The sequence below is a fragment of the Nicotiana tabacum genome, chromosome 16, assembly GCF_000715075.1.
Source record: "Nicotiana tabacum cultivar K326 chromosome 16, ASM71507v2, whole genome shotgun sequence".
NCBI classification, from domain to species: Eukaryota; Viridiplantae; Streptophyta; class Magnoliopsida; order Solanales; family Solanaceae; genus Nicotiana; species Nicotiana tabacum.
In genome coordinates, this window is record NC_134095.1 from 440,580 (window position 1) to 451,988 (window position 11,409).

At 37.0% G+C, this 11,409-nt stretch overlaps 1 protein-coding gene across 2 annotated transcripts; it reads left to right on the forward strand.

Moving 5' to 3' along the window:
- Nucleotides 1-618: 618 nt before the first annotated feature.
- On the forward strand, nt 619-3,203 carry LOC107767435 (uncharacterized). Of its 2 annotated transcripts, none has more exons than XM_016586444.2 (2): nt 619-759; nt 1,931-3,203. In XM_016586444.2, exon 2 carries the CDS (start codon nt 2,135-2,137, stop codon nt 2,861-2,863), a length of 729 nt encoding a protein of 242 aa, XP_016441930.2. In that variant the 5' UTR covers nt 619-759; nt 1,931-2,134; the 3' UTR covers nt 2,864-3,203. The 2 variants fall into 2 exon arrangements, with proteins under 2 accessions (XP_016441930.2, XP_016441931.2); XM_016586445.2 differs by having other exon boundaries at nt 624-759; nt 1,965-3,203.
- Nucleotides 3,204-11,409: the final 8,206 nt, after the last annotated feature.

Genomic DNA, 11,409 nt, shown 5'->3' on the forward strand with positions numbered 1-11,409 from the left:
GATAATATATTGGTTATCGGTTATCGGTTAATCGGTTATATATCGTTATCGGTTCGGTTATCGGTTTACCCGATAAGATAAAACAACTAAAATTTTTTACAATATATAAAACAAAGAAATCAAACTGCCATAACGTGTAAACTACCAACTTTTGTTGTTTCTTAACAAAAGCACGCTCACACTTCTGTGCAGTATCTACTGATGTCTGGCGGAGAACTGGTGGTGAGTCTTGCGTCTTGACTCTTGGGGGCTGCGATAGAAACAAGAATGAGAACTGAGAGACAAATGACTGAAGACTGAAGAGTGAAGAGGGAATTAGGAAAACAAATAACTCTAGTATATATTTAAGGGTAAATTAGTAAATTACATCATTCTTATTGGGTTATCGGTTTTTACCCAATAACAAAAATGCAAACCGAGCCCGAATCGATAACCCAATAAAAAAAATTTAACCCGTTACCGAATCGTTAACCCAATAACTCAATACCGATAACCCAATAAAGAATTAATGGTTCGGGTTATCGGTTTTCCCCGATATGCCCACCCCTAACTTGAAGCATAATTTGGCGACCACATCATAAAGTCAACACTACGTCAGCTTAATGTCTCAACTCGCACGTGTACTCCAGATTCTCAAATTCGACCTGGATCCGGATCCGGATCCAGATACGGATCCAGATCCATATAGGGTCTGTTTCAGTCTCCACACTTTTGGTGCTGCAGTTGAAGAGCGGAAGTCGAAGCGATAGCTATCTTCAAGTAATTACCTTTGATCTTTCCTCTGAGTATTTTGCTGCTGTGTACGTTAGAAGCTAACTTAAACTGTAAAACATATTATCTGAAAATGTGAAAATCAATTTTTTTCTTTCTTTGATCTGAATTTGAGTTTTTTCTGTTTTTCCTAATTCTCTTTTGAATGATTTTCGGTTATGAATTAGGTTGATCCTATCACTAGCAAATTGTTGCAGTAAAATTTCTATTTTTGTGTCTGTGTGTATCAAAATTTTTCAAAAGGCGATTATTTTCAAAAGTGCAGTCTGCTGGGACTTTAAGGGAAAAGCATGATTTAAGAGTAGGTTTTAGCTAAAAATGCGTATATGAATAAAATAAATTAAAATTTATATTTAGTGTAAAAAAAAGAAGAAGAAGAACTATAAACACAAGCATATAATCCAAAGGAATTGAAATTACTGAGTGTGTAATATTGTAACTCGTAAAGAAGCATAACAAACGGTATGTTATGTTGCTGATTTCTTGTGGAACATGATCCTACGTTTCTGATTGTTCTTAGCTTGCTCAGTTCGGTTAAGACGGAAGAGATTTTGGACAAGTTCTAGTTATTCCTTTTTCAAATTTTGATAAGTTTATGTACGCGAAACAATGAACAGAATGAATAGTCTCTGTCCCTTTGGTTCAAAATGATATCCTTCTGCTTCTAGTACGCTATTCTTCCATTCTGGACTATTATATGCCTCTGGAATTTCAGTCATCAATTTGCTCGCAGCTGGTTTTGGTATTTGATATTGGTATAGGTTTGAGTATTGAATTCTATGATGTAGCATCCTTGAAAGAATTCAAGAGAGATAAGTTGCCCAATGATCAGTCACTGTTAAGCGGTTTCTTCAGAGTTGAGTCATTTGCATAACAAATGCTCAAAGTGTAGAATTTTTCCTAACACTTTTACTAGTTTTGTTTGTTGTTGGTCATTGAACTAGCATATCATTTCTAAGAGTAAAATTCTTTCCACCCTGTAAGAAGTGTTCAGATTTGTCTTAAGTAATTGATTTGGGACCTAACTTAGTTATCTTGTTGTTTGTGTTCCTACACTTTAGTCATTGTATGTGGTTCAATGTATATTGAAAATGATCCATTACTGCGTTGTTTGTTTTGCTTCTTGATAAGAACTGGATTTTGTTTGCTTTGTGTGTAGCCTTCCCCGTCATAACTAGGTAGGAATTTTGCAGAGAATGATGGCAGAAGAGAGAACAGCATGTGTCTGGCATGGCTAACGATTCACCAGTGCGACTCATAGACGAATTCTCCAAGCAAATTTTCCAATAAGGGTCCTTGATAACACTCTCCTTTTGCGTGGTCTTCAAACATACGGGAGAAACAAAGTGAACGAAAAACAGAGATGCTTGGATTTTCATATGGAGAGATATTTCTCTTGCTTGGCGCTACTGCTGCTCTTATTGGACCTAAGGATCTGCCAATCATAGCAAGAACAGCTGGCAGATTTGCTGGGCGTGCCATTGGTTATGTTCAATTGGCCCGTGGTCAGTTTGAAAGTGTCATGCAGCAGTCTCAAGCTCGCCAGGTGCATAAGGAACTGCAAGATACCATTGCTCAACTAGAAGCCATACGTCATGAAATTCGAACAGTCTCTTTTATGAATCCTGGTCCATTGACATCGAGGCTAGTAGACAACATCAGCGCTACAGCTGGGGCTGGCACGATAGCAAATGGACCTCGGAAATCTGATGAAGAGAGCACAATAGTTGAAAATGGACCTAAAAAATCTGATAAAGAGAGCAAAACAGTAACTGTCACACCTAAGGATCATAATTCAGGGAGTTCAGCTTTGACTGATATGCACAGCCAAGCAGCTGCTTATGCGAGATTGGCAGAAATGACTCCTTTGAAATCTCTGTCCGTGGATAGGGAAGGTCTGAGTGAACTGACTGATGAATCTGGCAGTATTATTGTACTCCCTGTCTCTGCTGAGAGTGCCGGATTGTTGCCAAAACGTAAAGATGAAGCAAAGGGGTCTGACATTGTCTTAGAAGCTATACTAGAGGCAGAAGTGGCAAATAATGCCAAAGAATTTTTCTCACAGCCACAAAACCAATTAAATAGTGAATAAAGAGGTATATTGGAAGAACTTTTACACCAGTAGAAGGAGGCCAAGTGAGCATGTTAGCAATGGATGAAAGATCACCGGGGAAAGAGAGACGATTTAGGCCCAGTTGGGGTCTAGTTACGGTTGAGTCTTTTACCTCGTCTCTGCAGATATTATTCCCTTTCCCTCTCCCCTCTAAATCAGCTAGGGCATATAAAGAAGAGACTACAGCATTAAACCTTTCATTGGGGTTTCCTCCATTTCTTTTTGTTGGTTTTTCAATTTTTCTTCTGTGAAGATTCTTTTCTTCTTTCATTTTGCCTCTGTAGTTTTCTTTCCTTCAATCAATCTGAAGAGACAGCAATTTTGATATCTTTCAGTCATTATGGTTTAATTGATAAATGCATTTCTTTATGCAATCTAACCAAAATGTAGCATTTTCTCTTTTCCAAGCACGTACAGTAAGATTTTTAATCATGTTTAACACAACAACAACAACAACAACCTAGTATAATCCCACGTGTGGGGTCTGGGGAGGGTAGTGTGTACACAGAGCTTCCTCGTGTTAATCATGTTTAACTCGAGGATCTTATATTCACCTGAGGTTTTTCTTTTTCTTTCCTTGCAGTATTATTTTCATGGTAATCGGACTTGGAAGTTTTATCTTTGGGTTTTTTCCAAGTGAAAAAGCAAACCAGGAGACTTGTGTTTCCTTTTCTTTCTGTTGTTCTCCCTCCCTCTCCCTCCAAATTTTTTTCTTGATGATGGGAGAGTTTTCATGGACGTGAAAGTCAAACATAATTTTGATATGAAGCGTCACACTCAGAACATGAAGGAGTATAGGAAAATGAAAGGACAAATAAGTCAATGATCTACAACAGACAAATGCATGTAATCATAATTTTTCTTCTTCTAAACTTTTCCAAATTGTGTTTGCTATTACACTAATAATCTCGGAGTGCATATGAGACCCATGCCTGGCATGATAAGGTATTGCATCCGGACTTGATAGCATCTTCTGGATGCTTGATTAGTGTAAGCTATTTCAACTGACCAAACAAAAATAATCGGGTGTTGCATCCAATACTAAGTTATTTGCTATGTCATTGTTTCTCGAAGTAGAATTCTATGCCCGTTGTTTTTTTTTCTTTCTATTTTTTCATAAACCATTTTGTCAGAGTGGGATATTCTTTCTAATGTGTAAGAGATAGCCGTCAGGTGAAGAACTTGGAAGGATCTGGAATATCCCTAGCTTTACTGCATTTTTACTTTCTAACTTTAAGACCAATTTTGTAGTCTTTAATATTTTAAGACATAACAAATTAGAGGTTTACATAGATTATGGTTCTTCTGAAGCCTGTATGTTAGGCTTCCTAGTATTGTTCAGGCAACGTGAATCAAATTGCAATCTGAAAATTGCATAGAATAGCTTAGTTTGGTAGTTTTATACTTTTGTGTAGTTGGTCCTCTGTATGTGTCATTTCAAAGGTTCTTAGCATGTTTAACCGTATGATTTTGTACTCTCATAGCTTTACTAACTAGTGTACAATGCTAATTTTTCAGTTCTAGAGTCAGCTCACATTTGTCTTTATTGGCATTGCTTGAAAGCTTAAGTACTTAAATCTAGAAGCTGTATTCTAGTCCTCTTTCTGGTTATGTAATGTATCTGATTCCACTTGATGCCATTTTACCATGTTTGTGACCGTGTGCTTAACCAGCTTGAAAGCTTAGAAACCTTTCCATGATTCCCTTCAAAATATGCAAGACCATGTGGTGGGTGTAAGGGCCTGAAAATTATGCTTTTGGCCTCCTGGCAACATCATTAACACGTTAAGTATACACGTCTCCTACCAGTAATTGACAAACAAGTCTATATCTATGGGCGTGATGCCTATGAGGGTTCATCCACCCGGTAGTAGCATACCTTTTTATTATTAGAGAAAACACATTCCTTTTATTTTTGCTGCACCGAATATGTTCTCAAAACAGTGGTAACTGTTCTCCATGGTCTTCTCTAGTCGTTGGATGAAAACTAATAGAATAATGGGTAGCCTCTGTAAATCCATCATTTCCGTGCAGGAGAAGAAACCAGCTCCTACTAAGGGGCCAGAAGCTAAAAGAACTAGGAGGGGCCGTGGTGAGATTTGGGTTTTGAATCAGTTAGTGCAAGAAAACTGATCAACCTGCAGTATGTCGTGCAGTCACAACGTCTACTCCATTATCAGGTACATAGTTCTGTTTGTTTTGGTGCCAGAAACAGAGTAAGTGTGATTTACTAGCAGGGGCGGGTCCACCCTTTTAGGATGGGGTGGTATGGTACCCGGTAAGATGATAAAATTATCATATACCTATGTTGAAATTTTCTTAAACTAGGTTAAATATTTGATCTTACCACCAACAATCGTAAACTAGACAAAGGTGTCATGGCTGGTAGACCCTTTTAAAAGCTTTTCTCGTGTGTAAAATTTAAGTTGAAATTTATATTGAACCTTGTCCGACTTTTCCTTTTCGTTGTGCATTTTGTTTCTTTTTGTCCTAGTTATTTCCTTTTCGGCTACCTCTCAATTTTCTACTTGTCGTTTTATTATTTTTTATATTTTTCTTTCCTTTATTCTATTATTTTATATGTGGTCTCTAGCAAGAACACTCAAAAAAGAGACTTCAAATTTTTGAAATTCCATAAAATAAGTATTCCTCTTATCTCAAATCTCTTAGTTTTCTTCATTCAAATCCAGAAAACTTGGGTGTCGATGGGAATTTTGGATTGAGATCAAATTCAATTTTCATTGTATCATAAAAACTTGTGTTATTCTATGATTATTATATATAATTAAGTCTCTTTACTATTAAATTATGATGAAAATTTTGTAAGCGTTGCTTAAAAGAGATATGAGATTTTATGATTTTTATTTTTGGAAACTTGTATTTTATTTAATTCTCTACTTATGGGTATAATGTATTTATCGAAGATATATTTTTTTTTTTGGTGTAGTTCTCTTATTGAAATGCTAATTACGTTTGTTTATTGATATCTGAGATGTAATTTTGATATTTGCAAATAAAAAATACCTATTAAGTTGACCCGAATAAGCTAAAAAAGTCGAATAAACGTTTCGAACAAACTCTGTATTAGTCATTACAAGATATACATTAAAAAAAAAATTATGGCACCCGCTACCTTCGAATCCAAGATTCGCCTGTGTTTACTAGTCTACTGAATTCCTCCTAAAATCATCGAGTGGTTATGTGGACATTAGATTTAGAGATGTTATGTTTTACAATCTATTAGCAATATTAGTCTAGAGTCCAGGTTTCAGCTGAATTGAGTAAAGATATCGTTCTAATAATCTTTTCTTTTAATACTATTGGAAGATGTTGCATGTCCTTTAGTTATGCAGTTGTATTTTTCAACTATCCCATCCCAAATGATGTATACCTGGTTATTTTGTTTGTTTTGCAGCATTCTTTGAAAGATATACTGAAAGAGCTCTGCGTGTACAACAAAAGAGGAATAAACCAAGAGAACATATTAGCTGAAGCCAGAGTACAAGAAGTCTGTGGAGGATACAGGTGCCAAATGAATTGTGTTTCTGTTTTAACGTATATTAGATGTGCAACGTGAAGTAATAGGATTTTTCAGAATTCTCTTTCACGAATGTTTATATCCTAGGCCTTTACTAGTCAATAGATGTGTTGATATAATGTTGTTGTCAGTCATGAAATTGCGTAGAGTTACATGAATGAGATAAATACTGGAATGCATTAACTTAACCTACTTTCTTGCTTACTTTACGTCTATTTTTTTAGAAGCCGAAGGTCTATTGGAAACAACCTCTCTGCTTTCTTAAAGGTAGGGTTAAGGTCCACGTACACACTACCCTCCCAGACCCCACTTGTGGGACTACACTGGTATGGCATTGTTGTTGTACGTCTATTTTTAAAAGAAAGAACTGGGGGAGAAGCTCAGAAGATATGACCATGCTCTCATCAAATCATCAGTACAAGGAAAGAAGGAATCAACAAGCTTAAAATATAAGCTTGAAAATTTCTTTGAGCTTTCAAGATGTCCTCAAGCGGAGAGTCAAACACAATTACTCATCTCCAACCCATTATTCATTCCCACTAACTAAAATCTTCTTTTCCTTCCTAGACCGTCCTAGGCTTTTATTCGCTTTTCTATTGAAAATTTTCATTTAAAATGATTATTTATTAATTCATATAACTGGAACAGAGTGAAAAGCCCAAGATGTCATGTTTAGTCTAATCTTTTAGATCCAGTGATTTCACTCATAATATAATTTGATTATTTTCCTTTACCTGTGCTCATCTAAAATGAGACAATTTAAATGGGAAGGAGGGTGTATTGACTATACCAAATGCAAACCTTAAGGGGATGAGGCTTCGCTATTTTCCAAAGAGGTTTATTTCTTTCCCCCTTCAATTTGTATGGTTAGTACAATGGTATCATTATGTCGGCCATTGGTTAGGTGTGGTTTGCAATGACATCTCTATGTGCTGCTACGTTACTTTTTCTTCCAGCTCACTTTGTTCGACTCTTTTACTTTAAGGCAAAATTCCCAGATAGCCCCTCAAACTTGGCACGATGTCAGTTAGACAATTCAGCTTAGCTAATGACCAGATAAACACCTATGTTAGATAGAAGTGTGTTAAATGAGCACCTCACGCTTACATGGAAAATTGTGTGTCTTACACTTACATTTGAGCGCGTGAAAAGCTCAAAATATGCTTTTTCTTTTTTGAAAAATTTCACCTATATTCCTCAAAATTTCCAGTTGCCCTTTCCATCATTTTCACAAATTTTAAGCTTAACAATCACTTCTCTCCATAATCCCCCCAAAAAAAATAGAAAAGAAAAAGAGCTGCCAATTCGAGCAATCTCCATTACCATTTCTGATGACCCTTTCCACCAGCAGAGATGGTCCTTCTCATTGATTAAGTTAAATATGTGTTTCCTCGTCAGAGTCTGCAGCTCTATATTTGGTCTTGCATTAATGGGTTTGTGGTGGATACAATATAAAATTCTCATCTTTAATCGGAATATTGATAATTGGGCCAAATATCTTGGATCCAACTTGCTGCTTAGAGACATACAACGAAGCATCAGATCTATTTTATTTGGACTGTCATTCAAGATTAGATAAGATTATAAATAATTTCATTCAACAAAAGGTACATGTTGCACACATAGAGGATAAAACAAGAGAAGGTTGCTTGAGATGGTCTAACTATGTTCTCGTGGACCTCTGAAATGCACCATCCCTAGGTGCTACACTATGATGATAGACTGTGCTGAAACGGGGACGAGTTAAATCTAAAATTACATGGAGTAAAGTTATCTCGAATGACCCGCAATCTCTTGAAATTCTTACCACGTAGGAAGAACAAAACAAAATGAAAGCAAAAGATTCATATAGGCGATTCCAGTCAATTGGAATTAACGTTTGTAATATTGGTGCAGTTACGCTAGGTGTGGTGTCTGCCTGAAATCTTTTGTTTGTTTAGAGAGAAAATGTTGGGGAGTTCTAGTGTTAAAAGATCCTAATTTGTCAAATGATGGAGTATTCGAATAAAGCGAGTCCAAATAGCATCGGAATGGAACACCCAAGGGTGTAGCCTAGTGGTTAATGAAGTGATCGAGAACCATGAGGTCTCAGGTTTAAATCCCATTGGAGGCAAAAAAAACTAGGTAATTTTTTTCAATCTGTCCAACCCTTGGTGGATAGAGTTACCCGATATCTGTGCTGGTGGGAGGTAGAAGATACCTCGCGGAATTAGTTGAAGTGTGCTCAAGCTGGTCTGGACACTACAGTTATTAAGAAAACAGGAGCGGAATGGATGTTTATGATCAAGCCGACCCTAACTAGTTTGGAGTTGAATGTAGTAGCTATTGTTGTAGTATAGAGGGCGAGTATTGGGTTGGTGAAGATTGTTGTGTCTTCTTAAGTGCAGTAATCTCTGATTTAGTTCGTTTATTTGGTAAATAAGGAGTGATCATTTCCCCAAGTAATATGACATTGGTGATAATGAATGCCTTTCATGAGATTTCCACTGGGGAATCATATAAACAGTTCATTGCATGGATGTGCCATCCATCATCCTTGGAAAGGTCAGATGGATGAGAGGTTATGTTTCCGTTGGAGAATGGAGAGAGGAAAATGACACAATTCTGGGGGAGCTTATGATGGCTTGGGATTCCATTCATAAATGATCCGCTTTCCTTACTCAAGGAAGGGCAGAGTTGCTATTTCCTAGGCTAAGAATGCAGTACTTCCAACATTTATGGGAGAGGTTTGGAGTAGTTGGGGATGGGGGACTCTTCCTCTGGAGCCCTTGCTTAGGGTAGTGCATTTGTTCTTTAGGATTTTGCAGTTTTTGTGGTTGCAAAAAAAACAATGTTAGACCTCATAGTTAAAGTGCCAAAATTTAGAAATTTTTCCGGTGGAGCTCAATCAAGAGATCGATAAGAGTACGAGATGCGGAGCACAAGTTTGTTAAAAAATCATGATCATTCATCTGAAAATACTGTTTAACTTAGTGATGTCCACATTATGGACAGATGTACATATGTGCGACATGGCAAAGGAAGTGATTGTAGCACACTATCTAGTGTCTCCAATCTCATTTGACTCTACAATGAGATTTAATCTATTCTATCCTTTCTGCTAAGATGCTAACATAACAGCTGTCCTATTGGTATAATGATCATGGTTTTCATCTGTCTAGCACTGTAACTGTATATTAGGTACTTGGAATAAATTGCTCTGTTAGCACTTTTTGTGTACAGGAAAACTGAGTAAGTTGCATTCAAATCTCCTTTCAAATGTTAACCATTCTTTCGTACTTTCTGCTCCCAGGGCTTAGTCAAGTGGCAAAGGTTGAGGGACTTGTTAGGGCATAGGCTCAATCCCTACGCCATGCGAACTAATCCTGGTATTTAAATGGAGAAGGGTAAAGGGGCCTGCCCGTTATCCCAGGTTTTGAAGGCTGCCATTGGTCCTAAGGTTTGTCCCCAGACGGATTTCTCAGTCATTAATGAAAAAAAAATTCAGTAATTTCATCCTGCCTTTAGTTTATTAATTCTATTACAATGACAGACTGGTTAAAAAATAATCTAGAAAAGCGGTATCTAGTGTTTGGACTCAAATTCGATATTGTTTCGTGTGCATTTTGCTGGACAATACTAGTTTTCCAGTATCTATCACTTCGTGGCTCGAGAGATCTCGAAGACGTGTGAGTTCTACCATGTAACATCAGCATTTGTTTCGAGTAACAATGGGTCACCAATTTATGATCTACCCTTCTAAGGTTGTTTTGTTTTTCAGGGATTACTTTTTGTGGTACTTGTTGCAAAAGAAAAAAATGGTATTTGTATACTGTATGAATTCTACTCATTTCCATGACTTTCATGTAGCAAATTGAATTTTATACTACTGAGATTTAATGTTGCATAATTAAGTATGACAAACATCGGCGGGAAGCCTGCACCTTTCGATCAATCTACAGATGGATTAATTCATGATTTGGTGCTGTTACTAAATACTAACTATGCCTTTTCTTTCGTGTTTCCTCTTTTTTCTTGTTTGGTGGTGGCAGAGAGGGACAGTAAATGGAAGGAGTGTTTTTGTGCGTTAAGCTAGGTGATTGTGTTTAATCTTGGTAATGTTGTGAGTGAGTTTATTAAGCTGAGGGAGTTTTGGAAAATTTTAGGAATATCATGGGGACAGGATCAAGGAAATGTTGCCTTATTATTAATATTATTATGATTATAATTGAGCAAAGCAGGAAGTGGGTAAGCAATGGAGGGAACAAGTTGGACTGGGGAAAACCAAACATAAAATAACGGAGTTGAATTGAGCGAAATGTGGGATAAAACTGCGATAAGAGAACTGTTAGCTACAGAAAATTGAGATTTGAGGTCTAGGTTTTGTTGTGTGCCAAGGGAGTGATGTTACTGCTAAGGGAGACAAGTTTTTGTGTAAGTTAGGTAACCTCCTTCGGGTTTTTTGCATTCAGCTGTCGATATAGGTTTCAACCACCCATTGCTGCCCTTCTATATATGACACCTCTCATATTAAAAAATGTCGTGAGTACTTTGTTCTCTTCTTCCTTATTTAGAAGAGAGCCCCTCCAAAACTAGGCATATGCCACTGAATGAAATGAGCACACGGCTAAGTTGCTCGGACTCGGGTGCGGGTATCCGATACGGGGATGGATCCGAGTATCGGATTCGGCGAAATCTAAATTTTAAGATTCGGGGGTGTGGACTCGGATATGGATACGGGTGCGCGGGGATTTAGCTAATAAAAAATAGAGCTATAAAAATATTGTAAATTTTGAGTGATATTCTGTGAAAAAACTTACATGAATATTGTAGAATTCAATCTTTCATTCTCCAAGATAGACATTATTCTTTCATTCTTCTAAATCTGTTTTATTTTTTATTTTGAGAAATCAAAATCTCATTTTTTCTCCGAAATTTGTCAATAGACTCCGGTCAAAGTGTCCAAAGTCAGTTGACCGAATCCGGGACGTATCTCGTCCCCGTCCCT